At 48.6% G+C, this 22,354-nt stretch overlaps 1 protein-coding gene across 11 annotated transcripts in view; it reads left to right on the forward strand.

Moving 5' to 3' along the window:
• CHD2 (chromodomain helicase DNA binding protein 2) overlaps positions 1-13,579 on the forward strand; it is an 86,338-nt gene extending 72,759 nt beyond the window's left edge. For 10 of the 11 annotated variants that reach the window (XM_073304214.1, XM_073304218.1, XM_073304219.1 and 7 more), the window contains 7 exons: positions 699-839; positions 2,295-2,429; positions 5,263-5,441; positions 6,312-6,411; positions 7,271-7,487; positions 8,072-8,321; positions 9,121-13,579. In XM_073304214.1, the coding sequence (XP_073160315.1) occupies positions 699-839; positions 2,295-2,429; positions 5,263-5,441; positions 6,312-6,411; positions 7,271-7,487; positions 8,072-8,321; positions 9,121-9,454 (1,356 nt within the window). In that variant the 3' untranslated portion in view covers positions 9,455-13,579. The remainder of the gene's footprint in view (positions 1-698; positions 840-2,294; positions 2,430-5,262; positions 5,442-6,311; positions 6,412-7,270; positions 7,488-8,071; positions 8,322-9,120) is intronic. The other variant, XM_073304216.1, reaches the window with a different exon arrangement.
• Positions 13,580-22,354: the final 8,775 nt, after the last annotated feature.

The raw sequence follows: 22,354 nt of genomic DNA on the forward strand, positions 1-22,354 counted from the left end.
TTTTACAAAGCTGCTTGAACTGTGTTGGTGCTTCAGAAACGACACTTGAAAAGCACCTGTTGCAACTTCCCCGAACAACCCCTAGGGGAACTACAGAGCGTTAAACTGAAATGGGGGCCTGGCAGATCTGCCCTGGGAACAGGTTCTGTTGCTTGTGAACGTAGGAGGTGGTGAGGCCTTCTCCACCCACCTCATTAAGCCAGTGCTCGGAGCATTGTGGACGGGCTCCAAAGTGGGCCACTTTCAGCCTTTGTTGGCTTAGAGACTGTCCTCTTCAGAAAACCTGCCATTGGTGAAGCCAGAGTTTACCAAGATCATTTGGGTCCTGGAAAAACCCTCTCTTTGAGTCGCTCTGCACATAATTTAAAGGTTTCTTAGTGCTTCTGATCAGTATCTACCTTGAAGAGCTGAACCAATGGACTCGCTAAATTAAATTAGGGAGTGTGATATGTAGCTGCAGTTTGCTAGTCAGCTGCAGAATGATGCCGGTTTGATGGAATAACCTTAGAGGCAGGGTTTGTGGGGGTTGGGCGGATGGCTGCTCTGGACTTGCTTAGGTTAATTAGAGCTAGGAAAAGTTTGAATGAGCAGCAAGAATCAGGTGCTCTTGCAGGATATAGGTTTATAGAGTAAAATGTGTCTGAATTGAGGGGCTCTGACTTTGTGAACGGAATTTGAGCCTGTGACTACTTTCCTAGGAGGATGGCTTGGAAAAGAGCCCAGTGAAAAAGAAACAGAAGAAGAAAGAGAACAAAGAGAACAAGGAAAAACAGTCCACCACAAAGAAAGAAAAGGAAGGCGAAAAAGAGAAAAAGAAAACAAAGGATAAGAAGGAGAAGGTACCAGGCATATCTTACATGTAACCTTTAGAAACATGTTGGAGATCACATTCAGGATTTCAGATTTGAATCCTGCACATGCCAATACCTGTCAAGGAGAGCAGTTTGTCTGAGAGGGCAGTGAAGTCTCTCCAGGGAATATTCGCAGAGATGGACACACTATGAGATTGAACATTCCTAAAGACCCCTAGGATGCTAGGGCATCCTTTACTCGTGAGCATTGGGGAGGGCTCTTTGCCTCTTAGCCCAGAATTTTTTGGAGTGAGAGTTTACCCTGAATAGGAGGGAAAAGATACCTGCAGTGAGGAATAGAAAAGGTGACCTATTCTGTGGTTTGGGAACTAAGTATAGAGCGTGAAAGGGAGTGAGCTATTTTCAGACTGACTTGAAAAGACAGCTATCCCCAAACAGAAGAATATCCCGGAATGGCTGGCATTCAGAAAAGGAGAGAAAACAGTTTGGAGCTTATTGTTCAAAGGGTGTAAGGCTTTAATTAGTCTTGGTGTTGGCAGGCTGTGTCTGAATTGCTCAAGACTTCAAATCTATCCATAATAACCCGACCTATACAGGGGTCATGAAATAATATCTTGGCTGTTCCCATGGTGGCAGGGATTGATTCTGCCAGCACAGGCTTCAGGCTATGTGGGAAATGTAACTCAATTGCCCCTTGGACATTGGGTCACTGCTGCCATGGGCTGGATTCAGACTAGGGACAGGTGAAAGGCTCCATAATAGTGTCTTGGGGTACTTGAGGTATAGACCAAATGCTAGTGTATTATGACTCTGCGGTCTTAAGTCAAAGCTGAGACCTTATTTCAAATCTAGGGGAAGTCCCCTTCCCAGTGAAATGCGGCATGGCCTTCAGCTGCTAACAGGAATAAGAGAGAAATGATAGTTTCTGAGGCTGAAGCTCAGGATCAGTTGCTTTGAGACATAGGTTCGGTTGACAGCTCTTGCACCAATTTCCTGGACAAGTTTGGGCAGCTCAACCTTTTCACTAGCAGTCCGTGATTTGGGGTGACCAACTGAAGAGCTGTTGGACTTGATTTCCAGAGGCTCTGAGCATGTGCAGTTCCCACTGATGTACAGCGGAATTTCAGGCCCTTCTAAATATCAGGCCAAGGGGGGGGGGTCTGCCATTCCCAGGGGATACGCACCCACTGTGTGACCCTAATTCTCCAGTGCAGTCCCTCACAGGCGGGTTTAGCCTCTCCCTGTGTACGGAGCCCAAATCACTGATGCCACTTCTGAAAACGTTGGCCCAGGTGTGTCTGTGCTCCAGTTTCCTCTCATAGGTGTGATTCATGACTCTAAAGCACTTGGAAAGCTTTGGGAGGAAGGTGCTGCAGAGGGGCATGCAATTTTGGTAGTTGTCACCGAGGATTTTACAGTGGGCCATTCAGAATCCCCAGGTCTGGCTCACTGTCAAAGTGCTGTCATTTTGTTCTTTTCAAGGCCAAAGGTAGTGAGACCAAGTCTGGAAGCAAAGGGAAGCGATCTCAAGGTCCTGTCCACATTACTGCAGGGAGTGAGCCCATCCCCATTGGAGAAGATGAGGATGATGACCTGGACCAGGAAACGTTCAGCATAGTGAGTATCTTTTTCTGGAGACAAGGGCACAACTGTGGGTGCGCTGGGGTTTCCTGGCACACTAACACCACTGTAAGTTATGAATATCTGCGGCTTCGTTTGCCTAAGTGCCCAGGTTTGAGCAGCACTAACTACCCTAACCTGGACCCCACTGCTAAGCAAGCAGCCCTTGGGGATTCTATAGACACAGTACACTCCACTCCTGGAAGGAAAGGTGCACTTCACATTGCTTAACAGTGATCCCCTGCAGCTAATTTGGGAGCACTGTGGACAAGTGGCAAAAGGAGTCCCAGCCAGGACTTCTCCTGGGCTGAAAGGATGGTGGCTGTGACATGGGACTTCAAATGGGAGAAACCTCAAGGCCTCCTTAGGGAGCCATCCTCCCAGAAAACAAGCACAGTATTAAAAACAGGTTTGGAATATCTCCTCTCTAGAGTCTGTGCCACTTAGTTGCACTGGTAATGCATGCTCTCATTGGTAATGCATGCTCTCATTTCATCTCTCTGTTGGGAACACGACAGAAGGGGGCATAGCAGAGGCAGTACAGCACCCTGATCCACTGTAGCACCCTTTTTTCAAACCAAAGCTTTCTGTTCCCACAGCTGGGTTGACCGCCATAGGCCAAATGTTGTGACCCTGTAGCCGTGAGTGGCACTCTCTTTTCCTCAGCAGCCAAGGGATTAACAGGTTATTCCTGGGCTGGAAGAATACTGAGGCCATCCTCGAGTAACTTTGTATGTCCTGTAGATCCACAGTTGCTCGTTGAGTTGTAGTAGTAGGTTCCAGTGTAAGTGCTTTCCAAGCTGTGTAACTGAAAACTCAGCAATGTGCCGCCGCTGCAGACTGGTGAGCATGGCTGCAAACACAAGACTTAATATAGTCTCTTATGCTGGACTCTCACCTGCCTGGCTTGTGTATTTAAAAAGGGTGCTATCAACTTGAAATCCAGTCAGTTTTTTAAAACAAATTAGTTTCAGATACTGTTTTTACTCTTCAGGCCCCTTGCTCATTTTTTTGGTTTTTTTCCAGTCCCTTTTTATTTAAAAAATAAAAACAAACCGTTTCTTGGTTGTTCTCTGAAAGACTCACACATACAATGGGAAAGTGACTAACTTACTGAATAAAAAGTACTCCTGAAGGAATTCTGCACCAAAAAAATTAAAAATTCTGCACACAATATTTTAAAATTCTGGAAATTTTATTTGTCAAATAAATGTGGAGGCTCCAGCATGGCATTGGGGAGCACAGGCTACTCGCTGCCCAGATGTGGGAGATCACTGTGCAGCTCCCTCACAGCACTTGGACTCAGCGGTGAGGCTGCACCCAACCCTGACATAGCACAAGGACCAGGCCTGCCCTAGAAATACCCCAGGGCCCTGCCCCTCCATGCCACGTGCACCAGGTGTGTGCAGGCAAGCTCAGCAAGACAGGATCCAAGTCTGGAGGAGCTTAATGTAGGGGGGAGCCAGGTGTGGGTTGAGAGGGTTGTGTGTGGGACAGTCTGGGTGCGGGCGGGGATCTGGATGCATAAGGGTTTGTTGGGGGGTTCTGGGTGCAGTGGTAATGGGACTCTGGAGGGGGTCCAGGTGAAGATGGTTGGGGCTCAGCGGGGGGGTCTGGGTGTGAGGGGATAGAACTCAGCAGGGGATCTGGGTGTGGGGGGCTCAGTGAGGGGTTCAGATGCTGGGGGAGTGGAGCTCAGTGGGGTGGGGATTCTGGTGCAGTTGTTGGGGCTTGGTGGGGTGGGGATCTGGGTGGGGATGGCTCGTCGCGGTGGGGCTCATCGGGGTTCTGAGTGCGTGGTGGGAGGATGAGGCTTGGGAGGGTCTGGGTATGAGGGAGTCTGAATGCACAGGGGTTGGGCAGATGGAGAAGCAGCAGTTCCCTGTACAGTGATCCCTCCCCCTGTAGCTGAGGAGCGATGGGTGCAGGAAGCGTAGGTGGGGCGGGGTAGAGTTTGTAGAGCTTCCTGCAGCTGGGAGAGAAATCTGGGGGTGGGTTTGACCCAGCCCTGGATGCCATGCAGGGGAATAGGAAGTCCTGTCCTGTCCTGCCCAGCCAGGACTAACAGCTGAGCCTGGCGCAGGGTAGGAGCCACCAGCCAGGTCTTTCCTAGTCCCATCCCCTGCCCCACAGTGATTTACCTCTCTGCCAGCTGCCCTAGGCACTCGAAACATACTGTTGGGGAGGGTTGTATGACCGCTCTTGTGGCTTCCCTTTGCTTCCCCGTCAGAAAGTCATTTTTCTGTGGGGAAACAAAGAAATCTGCAGAGAACATAAATTCTGCACATGCGCAGTGGCATAGATTTTCTCCAGGAGTGAAAAATGATTGGGGGAAACTGACTATAGGCAAAGTGCTGTTACATGCACAAACTAGAGGAAAAATGATGGTTTCCTCTCTTTCAGTTTTGTTAACAGCAGTAGTTAAAAAACCTTTTTATCTGTCAGTGTGATTTTTGGGAGTGATCTTGAACCTATGTATTTTATCTTTAGTGCATAAATAGTAACATGTCCCTTGATTATGCATCTAGTCCTCAGGATATCAGACTGAGTGCATGCTCAATACTTGCAGAACACATTGTGTGCTTCCAGAAGGAGGAGAGGGGTGGGTGGATGATGTTGAGGACAAGCTCTCATTGCTTTATGCTGCATGTCTTTCGAAGTCTGCTGTTTGCATGGGGGACATCTCCTTATTTTAAAACTAAATGAAGAATGACTAACAGCTAGTATTAGTGAATTTTCCCCGCCAGCGATTGGTTGAGAGAAGGTCAACAGAGAGGGTAGAACCCATGCATGAAATTAAAGAATTTTTGCTCTGTGTTGCTCACCCAAGTGCAAAGAAAGGATGAGGCCAGTGAAAAAGGCACTGAAGCAACTGGATAAGCCAGATAAGGGACTGACAGTGCAAGAACAGCTGGAGCATACTCGCAACTGCCTCCTGAAAATTGGCGATCGCATCTCAGAGTGCCTTAAAGCCTACTCTGACCAGGAGCACATCAAACTGTGGAGAAGGTAACAGACCATTTAGTTTTTCTTTGGCTAGTTTGTGAATATTTAAGTGAATTCAGTGCTCATGGAGAGTGCTGGATTTTACAGCTCAGGACGCAAATTCCAATGTTCCCCTTCCAGTGTTTCACCCAGCCTGTTTCAAAGACCCTCTTGAAAGCTGACTGTGGGGGACGGTATGTGTGTCAGGAACCACGGCCCATTCTGTCCTGGGCCTCTCGGAGACTAGGGCTTCATCCACATTAAAAAGTGTCACCAGTTTAAAATAAATCAATTTAAAAATGGGTTTGGCATTTCAGTTGGAGAGGTGCTGATATCAGTGTAGCTTAAATCACATTCCTTACAGAAAAGAAAAAGCATTTGTGATGAAATGGGTATTGGATTTTAGGTCTTTGCCTGGTAACTGTCAGAGATTGAGTTAGAGTCCAGCAGCAGGATGCTTTCTTTTTGAAAATATTTTCGTTCTTACCATCTTAACAGCGTTCCTTGCAAGATGGAAGGGATTCTTTCTCCACTCCCCATGTGGGTGTTTTTATAATTCCCATTGCTTGTTATATGGCCTTGTGCTCTGAGTGGAGGATAGGCCCAAGATTATTGATATAAAGGCTGGAAGAGTGTTTTACAAGGAGAGATGTTTTTGCAGCTAAGGCACTGGACTGGGATTCTGGCGTCCTGGGTTCATTTCTCAGCTTTTCCACAGACTCCCTGTGTAATCCTGGGCAAATCATTTCATCTCTCTGTACCCCCATGCCATCTGCCAGATGAAGGGAATAATTGGTAATCCTTAGCTCGGTGTTCTTTTGCAGATTGTACAAATGAGGCAGACAAGTTAAACTGCTGTTTAGTAACTAATAGAAAAACTTACTGTCCTTTCAGGAACCTCTGGATATTTGTGTCCAAGTTCACAGAATTTGATGCCAGAAAATTGCACAAACTCTACAAAATGGCTCACAAAAAAAGATCCCAGGAAGAGGAGGTAAGATCTGAAATGTGCTCCCCTGGTGAGGAAGAGTCTGTATAGAACAGGGAGTTTTCGCATCTCTTGCCTGGCCTTAGCCACTATTTGTGATGCTGTTGCAGTAACATAACCACACAGTCCTACTGGTACCGTGGCTTATGGTGACTGATACACTATAAATCTTTGGGTCAAAATTCAAGGGCTGTTGTCTCCTGAGAATTGTGTTTGTGAAGCTGCACCATGGGCTCGGCAATGGATGCATTTATACTCTTTCAGATTGGTTTGCTTTTTTAAATGTTCGTGCTTTCTAGCTCTTGTAGGACAGTGCAGGGTTATTAGGCCCCTGATTGGCTTTCTCTGTAACTCTTTGCTTTGTTTACCTCCACCTTCACTCCTTATTTCTCTGTTTTATAAACTACACAGTGCTAGCCATTTGATACTCTTTTTACATGCGAAAGCTCCTCTCTCCTTTCGTCCAGTCATTATTGTTGCCTCCTGCTGGACTGTTCCTGTTGGTGTGGCACATTGGGTTGTCTCCAACTCAAGAGTAGAAATCGGGGCTGATGCAGTCTGTCAAGATTAAGATGTGTTGGCACAGATGTGTGTGTGGTGGAAACTTGCACATCTCCTTCCTTACACTGGGTCTGGCTCAAACGCTAGTGATTCCTTACTCTTTCTTGAGCACAGAAGTAATTCACAGCACAATCCCAGTGAAGATGTAGGTCTCCAGTTGGCCGGGAATCCCCCTGCTCTAAATGAATCCAGAGTGCAATAGACAGGGTTTCACAACCTGCCAGAGGCATCCCGGGGAACTGAATGGGGGAAGCATCGTATCTTTTTCATTCCATTGTATTGGAAGAGTCTCCCTTGTTCTCAGCAGGAGCAGAAGAAGAAGGAGGACATGGCTGGCAGCAAAAGGCTATTCCGCCCAGAGCCTTCTGGCTCCAGCCGGGATTCCCTCATGTCTCAGTCTCACCTGCCTCCCAACCCTCATTCTCAGAAACTCCACCTGCCCCCCTCGCACCCTCAGCAGATGCACGGGCACCAGCGGGACAACTACAGTCACCCTAACAAGAGACACTTCAGTAACGCAGGTGGGTCCTTCATGAGAGAGTCAGGATGAGGCTCGCAGGTCCCCTGTCCGTCCCAAGCCAAGGCCTGATTGTTCCTTGCAGTACATCCTCCAGGGCTTTTGTCCAGTCAAGTTTTAAGTTCTGGGGCTCCCGGGGGAGAGGGTGAGAGAGAGAGAACAGACCACATGCAACAGATAGGAGTCATGTTACTTAAAGCATGACTGCAAGGTGCTCAGATGCTATAGGGATGTAGAATAGAATTAGGGTATTTCCCCCTGATATTCAAGATGAATTTTACTTTTGTTAATTTCTTCCTTTTACCTTAAGCCCTTTAAAAGATTCCTCTTTAAATCGGTATTTACTGCCATCAATGACTAGTTGTATTATAAACATGCTGTGTCTAAGCCTCAGAAGGGACTTTATAGAACCCACAAAGCTGCCATCTGGAAGCTTGAATAAGACAAACAAAAACCATTGCCCGGAATTACCACCTGCTACTGACTGCAAGCTTGCCACCTGTGTCATGGTCTGTTCTGACCTGCAACTGGAGGGTAGGGTAGGTGATGGTGAGACTGACTCTCAGGCCTGTGTTTTTCTTACTGCAGATCGAGGAGACTGGCAGAGAGATCGGAAATTTAACTATGGTGGCAACAGCAACCAGGTCTGGGGTGGAGAACGGCATCACCAGTACGAGCAGCACTGGTACAAGGATCACCACTACGGGGATCGTCGGTCTCGTGGCGACCCCCACCGAAGCTCCGGGAACTACCGACCAAATAACCTCTCCCGCAAGAGGCCGTATGAGCAGTACAACAGTGACCGAGACCACAGGGGACACAGAGATTATTACGACAGGTAACTGTTAATGTGGATTATCACAAAGTGGAGTTTGCAACCATTCACCCAGCCACTGTGCATACATTTCCTGCTTGCCACAAGGGGGAGCCAGGGAGCTCAGTGGAATGGGGTGGGTGTGCTGTTGGCACTTGCATTCTGGATTCAAATCCAACGCAGACTTAGTCACCTAATTGGGTTCTTGTTTCTTCTCTGCCTCGCTGAAGTTGGCATCATTACGTGGGTTCTCATTTCTGCCTTGCCATCCAGTTAGCTTAGACATGAACTCTAGTCTCTTTTTTTCCACCAGAAGGCTTTAGACTCCAAGCATGACAGTCCGGTGTTGGGTCTCGGCTTGTATGTGTTTCCAATCAGGAGTTGCCAACCCATGTGTGTTACAAGCTCACTGGGAGGGTATTTAGGTGACTTTACTTTTCTTCCTTCCCTCCCCTTATTTTCGATCACCCCTGTTCTATCCAATTCTGGCTTTACCCTGTAAATCCCTTTTCCCCGACCATGCTGCTAGTTCTCTTCTCTCCTACATGCAGACGCACCCAGGTAGCATTCTCCCAAGAATGCTTTTAAAGGCTTCAAGTCTCTCTACTACTTAGATTCCTGGCTTTCTCAGGCAAAGGACACCTAGTCTTGTTTGTTTGCAGAGTGCTATCCACACCTACAGGGCTGAGTAAATAATCACCAGCAGCATTATTCAGGGGTGGAATTTGGAACATTCCTTGGACATTTCAGGATGGGATATGGGGGACTGCATAAGTATGCTCTTGAGATGATTTTATTTTGTGTGTTCATTTTTTACATCTAGACACCATCACGATTCCAAGCGGCGAAGATCTGAGGAGTTCAGGCCCCAGAACTACCACCAGCAGGAATTCAGAAGAATGTCTGATCACAGGCCACCCATGGGATACCACGGCCAGGGACCTTCGGACCATTACCGGTCCTTCCATACAGACAAATCGGGGGATTACAAACAGCCGCTTCCTCCTCCTCACTCCCAAGTCTCGGACCCTCGCTCACCCCCGTCTCAAAAATCCCCTCATGAGTCCAAGTCACCCCTGGATCACAGGTCGCCCCTGGACAGGTCATTAGAACAGAAAAACAATCCAGATTATAACTGGAATGTTCGAAAAACATAAAGCGACTGGGAGAGGAGGGAGAGAGCGCATCCGAAATACTTGGTCTGATGCAACAGCGGCTGCTTTTCCAAACCGCTAACCGGAGACTCTGAACATGCTGCTATTGTTTTGCTGGGTGAAGGAGGATTTGGGGGAGTGGGCAGGGGCTCTCCCCAGCTGTTAGTTCTGGTCTGGATTCCTTTTTCGTATGCCCCTTATCCAGTCTGGCATTGGAACTGGATCCATTGCCCGCAGGGGGGAACAGGTGTCATTCTTTGCTTTAGTTTTGTTTTTCGTTGAAGGCTGCATCCGACAGACTCTTGTGAATGTTTCACAGCTGCGGAGCTTTCCCCAGAACCAAGAACGTGGATTGATGCTGCTTAAGACTTTGTAGACAGCTTTGTATGCCCAGTCTGACGTGACGTTACGTGACACATGCTGCTGTGGGGTGGGCATAACCCAGTCAGGCTGGGGTTTATGTGTAACCAGTGTGTGGGTGGGATGCATTTGGAGATGGACAGGAGGGCTCTCTTAGAGTAAATAACTGACCCTGCTCTTATGGTCCTCTGAGAGGAAGGGGGAACTTGGGGCCCCTCCAGAGTGACTCAAAAAGGTAGGAGGAATCCATCGCTTCCCTGCCCATGTGGCCATTTCTCATGTCTTGATCCATTTCAAGAGACTAGTTCTGCTTTGTGCACTATCATGCTCCCTCTGCAGCACAGATAGGGACATAGGAAACATTCACCTCGGTAATCTTAAAACAGGTGGAGTTCCTCAATATTCAGAGTCCCTGAGCAGAGCCTTAATTCCCCCTTCAAACCAGTGAGACGGGAAATGGCAGTTACAGTATTTCCCAGTGGAAGGGGCTCAGGAAGCCGTAACACAAACCCTCTTGTCCCATTTCTCTGTCGCTGCTGCTAATAAGGATGTTCCTTATGTAGTCATATTGGCTGGAAGCTGAATGGTTTGTGGTGGAGGAATGGCTCTGGGAGTCAGGGATCCTGGCTTCTATACTCCCCTGCTGCTGACCTGCTCTGACCCTGGGGCAAATCACTTCTCTGCACTTCAGTTTGCCCAACTGGAGAATGGTGATCCCAGTCTTTACTCCTCCTTGTAGTACATTTTGGGTAAGAAGCTATATGCTGGGCTTGGCGAGGGCACCATGCAGAGCTAAATGTGAATGCAGTTGGCTGTCTGGGGTTTTCCATGCAGAGCTCTCTCTTCGCACAAAGCAGTGAGCTGGCCACCTACCTGCCAAAGTTCCAGTGATCTGTGCTAACTCTATGAGGCGGGGAAAGTAGCTGCATTGAATGAACTTGTGTATCTTTAAATTGGGAACTTGCATAAGCGCTCGGCACTTACATTTCTGGTGAGCAATAGACCAAGGAGAACCCTAAACTCTCAGTGTTTAAAATCCTCGTAGCAGCCCCTCCCCCCCAGTCAGTAGATATCTAATAAGCCCAAGAAGGGTAAGGGGAGTGGAATGGTTTGCAGCCAAATGAATAGGCTTCACTGCAAGCATTCATCGAAGTGTTAGGATCACGGTGCAGCGTGAAGGGGTGATGTCCCGCACAGAGGGATTTACCAGAACGCTTCCAGTAAGTCAGGAGTAGCCAAAGCACTCGCCACATGTAGAGCAGGAGGAGTTCCTAATTTCAGCTCCATCATCTTTACTATGGCGTCAAGGCGCATGGAGACTGCAGGTCCCTAGTGCCAGGCTCTACCTTGAGATGAGCAACCAGGCCATTCAGATTAAATTGGCACATTTCGGGTCGGGACCTGTAGTCTATGCGAACTGCAGCTGCGTACTGAAAACAAGGCCAGTGGCAAACTGCTCAATTTAATGCAAAGGCTGCAGAGCTTGGGTTCCTGAAAAGGTGGCAGGGTTACCCTCATTTGGGCAAAATGAGAACACACTTCCCTTTAAAGGCCTGAGATGAGCTGGATTTTTAATTTCCTGCCTGTGTTTTACTGGTAAATTATCTTGAATGTGCAGAGCCCAGAGTAAGGACCAGAATGGCCTTTGGGAAGAATTTCCCTGTGGCGCTTGTAGGGGTGAACAGCCATATACATCCAAACCAGCTGAGGCGCCTGCCCAAGCGAGGGAGCTGACTTCCTTCCTGCTGTGTCTTCCTGGATGAATGTAGGTCACAATTATTGTTGGAGACCCCGGGGCGGGTGCTTATGACAAAGGCCCTGCCTGGTTGGAGGTGAGGCCGTTAAGGCAGGTCTCGGTTGAGGCAAAGGTGTTAACTCTTCCGTTGGCAGTTTGGAAGGTACACGCAAATCAACACTAATAATGCCCAAGCTTCCTGTCTGCTTGGTGCTGACGGGATGAAGTCCCTGAAATCTGTTACGATCATTGTATGCTTGATCCATTCTGAGCCGATTGGTTTAATGAGGGTATCTCTGTCCCAGGAGATCATTCAAAAGCAACCATGGTTTGCTGCAAATGGGAACAGTGTGATTCTGGGTCACAGTGACATGTGCATAACCCGTGTACAAAAGTTTGTATACCCAGCGGGGTGGCTGTATCCAACTCTTCCACCCCATTAATTTAACCCCTTCAGTGCCAAGGGACATGCAGAGCATGACCTTTATAAGAAGTCTGGCCGTGTAGCCCACTGGGGTTGTATGTCTTGTCAGTGGCACCCAGAGGCATCTCAGAACTAAGCCTAAGGAGGATTTAGGAGGGTACCGAAATGTGGCTGTTTGGTGGCAGGGGAAATGCTGTGCTTCCCATTCTTTGAGCTTTCCACAAAACTAAACAGAAGCAAAGTGGCTTTGCTTGCTACAAGGGAACCAGGACTGGCAACCTCATGTTGCACTGATGCCTCTTCCAGGGCACTGCAAGAATTTCTCTGCAATAGAAGGAAGGGAGTGGGGACTAGCCCCCATGTCTTTCCCCCTTTCGTAGTGGAGGGCAGAGATAGCGTCTCTCCCAGCATGTTTTCAGTAAGCTGCGATGGCAGGTGGACACTATCATGTTCACAGTGGGTCCTTTCTTTTCAAATAGAGGTGTTGGCTTATAATGTGAATGCTAAATTCACCTCCTTGCCAGGAGGAGCAAAGAGCGATTTACGTTGTTTTTCATTCACATTCATGAAATCCTAACAAAATGTTACGTGCCATAAAGTTGTAGCAAAAGGCAGTACTGGCCAGACCAGTGTTATGGTTGGTGCAAAACAACCATAAGCCCAACGACGGGTTTGCTGCATCCGAATCAAGGGGCTTGGCCTCCAGGGGTTCCAATCAGTATGAAAAGTATTTTGGTTTTTCTTAAAACAGAAGGAAACAAAAAATGCAAATGTGAAAGCTTTGTCCACATCCTTTTGAGTTGCACTTGGAAGTCATGTAGGCCTCATGCTAAAGGAAGGATTATTTTGAGTTCTGTCATGGTGGGTGGATCTTAACTGGCTTTGGTTTTACAGAAGCTGGAGAAATCAAATCTGAGAGAAATAATCCCTTCCCACAGGCGCGCTCCCTGTGTCCCAAATAAGGGACCACAAAATCAACCATTGGAAATAGGCAGTTGAATGACAATGGGGTGGGAAGGGGACAGCCCCACAGCCATAAATTTCAGTGTGGTGTTCATGTCAATGTGTGGTGCAGCTGCTCCCACTAAGCCAGCCAGTGAATTGCTCTCGTCTCAAAGGAAAAGTTGCAACATCTTGGTTTGGTTTTGGTTTTTCAGCTGTTCAGAGTGACATCACAAACCCCATTGGAAGCCATGTAAAAATTGCATCACTTATGAATTTGCACCAGAACACAAGTCCCACAGACCAAAAATCTGCTCTCCACAGGTGGTGTTGGGGCAGTGCCCAGCTTAAGTGGGTACTTTACAGCTCTTTGAGATCTTTACATGAACTTTAAGTGATCCAAAAAAAAAAGTACTAGTCTACTTTCATCCATTTCCCCTGCACCTTCCCCTGAGCAAAGGGGGAGAAGGACTCTTACTGTAAAATTGTGGACTTTTAAACCTGTTGACTAAAACAGTAATTAATATTAATTTATATTTGTGAAAAAATGCCACTGTCCTAGTGATTTCTGATGTAAATATGTTGTTTATATAGTATGTATTAAATTTTCCTACACTGTAAAACTGCTGTACTTTTGATTCTTGTATATTAAAAAGTGTTACTGAGATTTTCAGAACCTCGCCGGCTTGTTGTATCTGGTGTGTGCAGTACAATTGCTTGCTAAAATACGGCATGTTTCTAAGCTCCTGTGGGCTTTCATTTCAGTGGGGTTTGAGCACTGTCCTCTTCTAGGCCATGTCTTAAGAAAAACATGGATTTTTTAAACGTTTTAAAACCTTATTGTCGCTTCTCTGGATTGTACACTGCCCTTATCACCACGGTATCTGAGGGCTAGATCCTCAAAGGTATTTAGGTGCCTAACTCCCATTGATTTCAAGGGGAATTAGGAGTCTAAATGCCTATGGGGCTCTGGGGTGGTGTAGTGCATGCCGGCCTGCACAGAGTGAATTTCACCCTGCCTGTTCAAACTAGAGAGACTGAAAAGAATTTCCAGCTGGGCCGGGGAGGCTCCGAGGTTCCTCACTGCTGATTTACACTAAAACTCCCTGGAGCTGGCAAGCATGGCGCTGACTTTTATTTACTTTGAGCGTATTCTGTGACCGGGATTTTTCCTTTTATTGGCAGATAAGGTAGCAAAAGCTCCATTTGCTCAGTAACGTGTTGGGCTCCGGGGTGCCGCAGTGTCGGCCATGAGCTCCCACCAAAGCAGTTGCTGTCTCTCCTCTTGGAGCCCCCTCGTCCACTACTCAAGACATCAACAATTGGTAGGAAAGGGCTCAAGAGCTCCCCCTGCTGTGCCTGCAGCTGTATATCCACGCCGTTCATGACCGTGGCTGGTGCTGTGATACACAAGCCTCAAACCAAAGCTTCCATTGTAACAAAAAGTAACTGGAGTTCCAGTGATGGGGGAGGGAGGGGACAGAAAATGGGCAGGGGTGTGTGTGTGTGAGAGAGATTTCTTGTCCGGCAGTGGGAGAGGTAGTAAATTTAAAAGAAAATTTAATGTCACAGAAGATTCTCAACAGTATGTTAACTATCGCACGTCTATTTTAAATGAGGGCATAAAGAAGGGTGATTTTAAATGATCTTCTCTAGGCTTCAACTTTTCCGTCTTGGGTTAAATGAGCAGATTTTCACAGGCTTACAGCAAGAGGAATTATTATTTATGATTTGCTTTGTGGTAAACCCTGGGAGCCCTAATCATGGACCAGGACCCCATTATGCTAAGAGCTGTAAGAACACAGAACAAAGAGGCGGGCCCCGGCCCAAGGACTTTAAGCAAAGATGTTGCTTACACCCAAAGCAAATTTAAGGTGACCCAAAAATACATTGCAGTGTTGCTATCTTATTGCGTGTCTCACTGTATTTGGTTGGGTTTTTTTGTTCAAGCCCCAGCTCCTGGATTCATGTAATTGTGGGAATTTTGACTCGGATTTAAAAAAAAAAAAAAAGGTTTCTTGCCCTCATGGTTGTGGAAAATAACTTAAAATTTGACCCCAATTCAACTGGACGGCTCAAAAACCAAAAGACAAACCCACAACGTATCATTTTTTAAAATCAAGACTTTCAAGCCAACCTCTGATTTGAGGCTTATCTTATGATTTTGATTTTCTTATTACTTTTCATAAAGAAACAATAAAGAGAAATGAGTTACAGCTTGTATATGTCACTAAATACTGCACAATTCACAGGCTAGCCAATCAAATTGTGCAATTACCAACTTTACCACTTGTCAAAGCTGTAAGACCAGACCATACAAAATCAGACACTATTACGAAGACAGAACATGTTAGGGTGGGGGTAATAATAAAAAAAAACATACACAAATAGGCAGAAAAGGGAAGGAGGGGACTGGAGGGGGGATGGAAAAAGAGTGGTCAAGAGCCATGGAAGTCTGACATTTGTGTTATCAAGAAATGGGGTCCAAATTTCTTCAAATATATATATTTGCTCGCTGTGGGTAAGCTGCTATTTCTTTGCTGCTAACTGAGACTGGTGTGAATGCTGCTGCTCTGTTCTGGGTTTAATCCTAGTCCCTTTTTGTAAAATCATGCACTTTGTGACCATCAGGAACCAAAGTTGGTGGCGTAGTTAAACCCAGCCTAGTAAGTACATAACTTAGGCTATAATTTTCAGATGAGGCTTGATTATTGAAGCCAAGCCCTATTTACACTCTTGTATTCACCTGCCTAATACATGGACAGTCCCATAACCTATGGATCAGGGTTCCTTTTTTCTTTATTACAATCCCAACAAATACCAGCGCACAAAGCCCCCGTCTTGCACGATCTCAGTGGCATCCAATACATTTTGAATAGAACCTTCTGCTGTATCAGGGATAACGTGAGAGCCACAGAAGCATCTTTAACATTCCATAATATTGAATCGGTCTTTGGGGCTCTTGTAAGAGCTGGGATAACTCCCACGGCTTTCCAGGCTTTCTTTGCCCAGAATGTAGCTTGGGTGGGGGCAGGGCGTGATGAAACCTGGGATGTGGGCCCACTGAAGACCCTACGTGGGGGTTTACCAAACATGTTCACAGTGTGGGTCACATCTTGGATGGTCTCTAGGAAAGACTTTTCTCCCATTGTGACCACACTGACCATCAAAACACTCCCCCCCCCCACCCCTTCTTCCCCCAAAATCCCTGTGGCAAGTAAAGCCATTGCCCAGAGAGAAAGGTAACGCTAGGAAAGCATGAGTTCCAGCTGCTTTCTATGCAGTGTATTGCCCCTTTCCGTAAAGGGTAGTCCTTAAAGGTTGGTCTTCATTTTATCATCGCCCCCTTCCGGTGTCTTGTTCCTCTTTCTTCCTCCCCTTGCTCTTGTCTGCCATCTGATTCCCCCTTGCAATGCTCCTCTGTTAGCTGGTCCTCCCTCCCTGCACACATTTTCCTCCAACCTGTTGCTCCTGTCCTTCCTGGGACAAGCGGACCAGACACTTGGTGGTCTTCCCCCTCTGCTTCCCTGGACATACCACTCAACTGCCTTATTTCTCTTCTGTCTGTGGCTGGCTGCTGCGTTCCTGCTGATGGCGCTTCTCCCGGACAGCTATTCCTGTTTCCTCTCTACCGTATATAGTAGAAGCTCCTTGCTTTTCCAGACATCCATGCTGTCTACAGTGAACAGCCTGGGCACCTGGCCACAACAGCCAGCATCAAGCAAGACCAGCGAGAGATCTGAGGAGCAGCTTGAGAACCAATGCCCTCGCGAACTGGGTTACATCTGTTTGTGCAAGCTTTGAAACTATGGAGAGCTAAGTACAATTCAGTCCTTTGTGCAGAAGCAAAAGTGGTGACAGGCTGGGGAAAGAGATCAAAGAAGGGGGCAGCCGGCCAGCATCTAAGCAGCAGAGGCTGAACAATATTAAGCTTTGCAGCTGTCTATAGAGACATGTGACAACCTGGTGGTCATCATACAGCAGGTGGGAGAAAAAGCAGACCCTGATCTTATTGTCTGGGAGTGGCAATGAGGGTCCCATTGAGCTGGAGAGAACTTGCAGTGTTCCCAGCACCTGAAGGGAGTTCTCCACGCTATCTGTAAGCTCATGGTCTCCTTCCTTCAGTGGGACTTGGGCCCCTCCCTCCCCCATCCAATTAAAATGGGCTCAAGATAATTAACATGCACCTTGAGAACCCATCATCCCCACTGTAATGCACCCCCACAAGCACAGCTGCGTTTAATCCCACAGGATTTTGCACCCTTGCTACAAGAGAACAGGAAGTGATTATGTGCTAGAGCCCCAGTAGAGCAGCCCATGAGCTGCTCCAACTTGGTTCATTTTCAGTAGCTTTTCCCTCCTCCTAGGTCATTTGAGGCACTTGGAGTCCATGCCATAACTCTGGGCCCAGCTAAAATCTAGTGCAGGGGACAAAGCTATTTCTGAGTTGCAAGAGCTCATTATAAAAAGGGCTCTTACTTTTCACACCTGTAGCCACTGGCTTCAGGCTTTTCCACTCGCCGTGCCTCTGAGCTGAGCCAAGTTTCAGCCAGGAGTGAAATTTCACAGCTGAGTTTTATGCCCCTAAAAAATGGATTTTATAATGGAAACACTGACACAGCTGTTAACTGTAGCAAGTTGGCAGTGGGGCCAGTCTCAGTTCCAGAGAGGCCCAGGGATGGAGGAGCAGGGGAGCGGGCTGCGCTCAGGCCTGAGGTGTCTTGGCAGAGCTGTGTGTGGAGGGGGAAAGGAGAGCTTGCACAAAACTGGCTTAGGGCTCTTAATTCCTTACTTTCATGAGTGCTAATTTCACCTCCTTGGGCTCTCCTACACCCTCCTGCCATCTCCATGGGTACGTCTTCCTTGCAAACCTGGGTGATCAGCAGGCTTCAGAGTCAGCCTAGACCCGCTGTGAGCAGCCCCACTGCACAGTGCTACCTGAATCCTCGGGGCGGTGCTCCCCTGGGTGCAGCTCTTGGAGCTTTGTGCTGCAGCTGTGATTCTTCCCCAGGGAATTGTGGGAAAATGTCTCTTTTGGGGCACACATCAGGAATTGTGGGAAGACTCTGGAGGCTTATCAGCACTTAAGTTATTTAGCTGGTGCCCTCCCTGCAAAATGGGCAAGTTCCCCGCTGGAGTCAAAGCCGCACTCAAGACCAAACACACCCCCTGAGGTGGGCCAGGTAGCCCAGGTTGAAGGCATATCATATCACTTGAGTGAGAGGTTTTGTGTGTGGATGGGAGGGGGTTGGGGCAACACCCAGCCCAAGTAAGAGCCTGGGCTAACTGTGCAGTGAAGACAGACTGTCTCTCTTTATATGGCCCTCACCACCCCAGTATCTGAGCAGCTTCCATCTCTTCCCATCTCCCCTCTGTACATCGGTTCCGCCTGTCCCCCGTGCCTAGAAGAGCCTCGCAAGTGCTGGTCCTGACGAGCGCTCTCGCCTCGTTCGGTGAAGCCCCGCCTCACAGAAGAGGGTTCTTGCTTTTGATCCATTGTCCCATCCCCTCTATTTGTATTTGAAAGAGGCTGGACGCTCCCCAGGAAGGAGCCTGAGCCCTGATTCTGCTGTGCTGTGAGGCACAAGGGCTCTCCCCGGGGTGCTCATTCTTAACTGAAAATGAAAATACTGAATATACGTGAGCAATGTGAAGGGCGCCCCCTATGCTGAGCGCACTGAGTCAGCGCTTACTCTGCCCTTCCCTTGCTCCCGGGGAGAACGCAAGGGTGGGTGCTTTGCCTCTGTGCAGAGTGTCTCAGCCAGGGACAGCAGCCACAGTGGGATGGAGTCGGCTAGTGGTTGGAGCACAGGACCGGGAGTCAGGACTTCTGGGTACTGACCCACAGTTTGGCTTGGGCCCAGTCACTTCCCTTGTGTCTCAATGTCCCCATCGGTAAAGTGGGGATAATCTTCCCTACTTTGTGGGCTGCTTACCTAGTGCTTTGGGTGGAAGGTGCTGGAGCAGCTAAGAAGAAGAATATATCAACGGTGGGCAGCTACAGGCACTTGTTCTTAAAATAAAAGCCTCCAGGCTGGGCAGGGACACAAGTGCTGTGATCAATGAGTGCTGATTTACAATAGTAATAAGCTCTCCAAGCTGGCTGCAGTGACACCCCTGCCTCTTACTGGAAAGGGAACTGCTTGGTTTGCCAGGCCAAGGTCCCATCCTGCCTGGCACCAAACACAGGCCCATCAATTATGGGCAACAGAAGGGCCATTTCTTTGCATTTACATGGAAACTGCACATTTGGCTGATCCCAATCTGGAATTCTAACCACTGAGTCCCAAAGGGACATAGCCAAGGTGTTCATCTGGCTCGCTTAGGTGCATGATTCCAGCCGGAACTATGGTGCTCTGTTCCTTTCCATAGCTCTGCTGCACGGGCACCATCTGGTAGCCAGGTGGGCAGCAGGTGATGCCAAGTAAACGCAGGGGTTTGAATACCAAGGGCTGGGTTACTAAACCCACCAGCACGGAGTGAATGCATAGTGCAACTGCTGTGCAATGGGGGGGTGTGATCTGCTCCCCAGATCTGTCCCGCCCCATCACAGGGACCTTGCCCAGCTGCCGTACTGGAAGAGCTGCTGACTCTGTGTTGCCATCAGCGAGGTTATGAAGATAAAAATCTGTGACTTTACAACAAATCCGAGGAAAGGTTCTTTCCTGTGACAACTTTCAGCTCCTAATAGTTCAGCAGGTCTGGCCCTTCCTGGTGTGCAGTCAGACACCCAGGGTAAACCACAGGAATTCGATTGTCTCTAAAGCAAGGAGATGAGACATGCAGTGCAGCTCAGCATGCCTCGAGCCTCCTGTTGGAGTTGAAGCAGGTGCTACCATGAAATTAAAGTGGGGCCCAAGCCTCTAAGTACCAGAAGAGAGCATGCAATGCCCTACCGCTCTTCCATAAGAATAATCCTTGGTGCTTTCCATTCATCAGTCCCAAGGGGTAATTACCTCCATTTTACACATGGGGAAACTGAGGCACAGGCTCTTTTTAAGTGTCTGGCCTAAGGGCATTCAGTGCCTCAACCTGCACTAGAACCCAGTCTCCCAGCCTCAAAACTGTCTTTGTTACCGGGCTATGCTGCTCCCTATAGAATTCGTTTCTAAATTAAGGGATTGTCCCCTGAGCCTGGGAGGCTCTCGCACATCAGCGGCAGGGCCCCGCCCCAGCGCTGCCTGTTACGCATGGCCCGAATCACAAAGCCATTTCCTGATCGGGAACACAGAGCCCCAGGGATTAGCGGCCATGGTGGTTGTGCCATAGCTGGCGCCTCCTTTGAGGGCACTTTCCATAAAGCCGATAAGTGCAAAGAGCCAGTTAGCCGGAGTTATTGCTCCCTGCAGCAGCAGGAGGGACACCAAGCCCACGTGCTGTTCTAGAGACAGCCCTCTAGAGGGCAGCAGATTCTCAAAGAAAAGCCATTTGCAGAGGATGCATCTGCTCCAGTTCCAAAGCAGACAGGAGGTTGCACATCCAAGAGGCATCTGCATCGTGCACGTCTGCATTCCAGCCAGGCTCTGCATCGACCCCCTGCCGGACAGGTGCAGCTCCCAGTGAAGCCAATGGGTGCTACGTGTGCACAGCCCAGAGTGGAGTTTAACCCCTAATGCATGGCTAGGCTCTCCCGTAGCTTCTAATTTAGGCCTTCGAGTGAAAGCTCCTGCCAAGGAGACTGTTCCGGAAGGGGAGCAGGTCACCAGAGCAACTGAGTGGCTTTGGCGTGACCCGTTCCTGGCTGGGACATTGAGAGACCACAATAAAACGGTGCAGAAAGCACATGCTGGCAGGTGCAGAATTCCAGGCTCCCGCCTCTGCAAGGCAGAAGCACCGTATAGTCCTGCGTGCTGCATTGCCCCAGCCAGCTGCAGGGGTGCTGCCATAACCTGGGGAGCAAAGGCTTAATGAGGGCCATGTGGTCACTGATTGGGCAGGGGCCTGGGGTGGGTGCTGATGCTGACAGCCCCCCTAGGAACATCAATCTGTGAATGCAACTAGTGGCAAACAGCTGCCAGCAGTTGTTGCTGCAGGTTTAGGGACCTTGCGGCACCTGTAAACCCCCCCCGCCCCGGTACTTCAGCTTCCTTGTGTGTGTAAAATGAGGCTTAGCAGGTTTATCTGCTCTCAGAGATGTGGCAAGACTCAGCTGAGAGCAGTGACTGGAAGGTGAATGGAAATGCAAAGAACCAGTGCTGCTAGCATAACCCACAGCTTAGCGTGTGGTACTTGTCCCCCCTATGCCCAAGCCACGGGCTGGTACAGCCCCAGCGAGAGAGGTTTAGCCTGTAGCTCAAACCATAGAGACTCATGCTCTAGCTCTGGGAGCCCCCTTTCTGCCAGCCTCTGCCCGAAGCCACCCTGGAGTTTTACCTGCTGCTGTCTCTTCACAGGAGTTAGCAGGCTGAGGTAGATGCCACTGCAGTCCTGCTGCAGCACTTCTAGTGTAGACTAGCCCTGAGTCCATCTGAATCCTAAGCGCACTTCACAAAATCGCTACCGCCGCTGCCTTGTAACGCAGAGGGGTAAGGACTGCACTGCCGTAGATGGACATGAACCCAGCACAGCTTTGTGCCTTAATGGGCTGTTAACTGATTAACATGCAGGTGCAGATAAATAAGGTGCATAGCAGGCCTAGGAAAGGATGAGTAGAAGAGGGTGCTGCAGGGCTCTGAAGTGGCCTTCATTTGGCTTGCATCTCAGGGCCTTCCTGGCAGTTTCAGGAGCTAGGCTCAGGCATTGGCTATGAGGGGCAGGTAGACAAAGGGGAATCTTGGCAAACCACTGACCAATCCTGTGGGTAAACCATGTACTGAGTTCATAGCAGGGCAGGTGGTATTAGTAACAGGCTGCAGTTCCTGTGATTAGTAGGATCTACTCCCCCTCCAATAATCCTAGTTAGCTAGTTCCGGGGAGGGGGATTTCTTGGGGTGGCGTGTCAGGTCTGTCCCAGCTCCCTTTCAGAAATGGTGTGTAGGGAAAAACAATCAGGCAGAGGAGAGGGAGGGTCAGTGGTTTGACCAGCTGTGGTGTCAGGCATGGGTGATGCTGTTTGTATGAAGGCCTTTCAGCAAAGGGCAAACCAGGCCTTCCTTGAGCTCATCTCCCCCGGAGCCACAGTCAGCCACCTTCAGGCCTTGTCTGTTGGGTCAGGAAAGATAGCAGCTAAAAATACCAGTTTAGGGCTCTGGGGCTTTCTTCCTCTAGTACTGGCCTGCTCCTTTTAGCGGGTGAAAGCCTAGGGACTGGGGTAGTCTGCTAATTTGCCTTCATTTAATAGCTGGAACATGGGCTACTATTTGAGTCCTAATAGGAGCAGCATTCTGGTTTAGGAGCACTAATCTAGCCTCAGAGGAAATGAAATAAAGGAAAAAATACTCAGTGGTTTATGACAACCCGGGTGGGTATTACTGGGGAAGCACATTGTGGCACTTCCTAGTGT

Source organism: Lepidochelys kempii, chromosome 10 (genome assembly GCF_965140265.1).
Source record: "Lepidochelys kempii isolate rLepKem1 chromosome 10, rLepKem1.hap2, whole genome shotgun sequence".
In the NCBI taxonomy this organism is placed as follows: Eukaryota; Metazoa; Chordata; order Testudines; family Cheloniidae; genus Lepidochelys; species Lepidochelys kempii.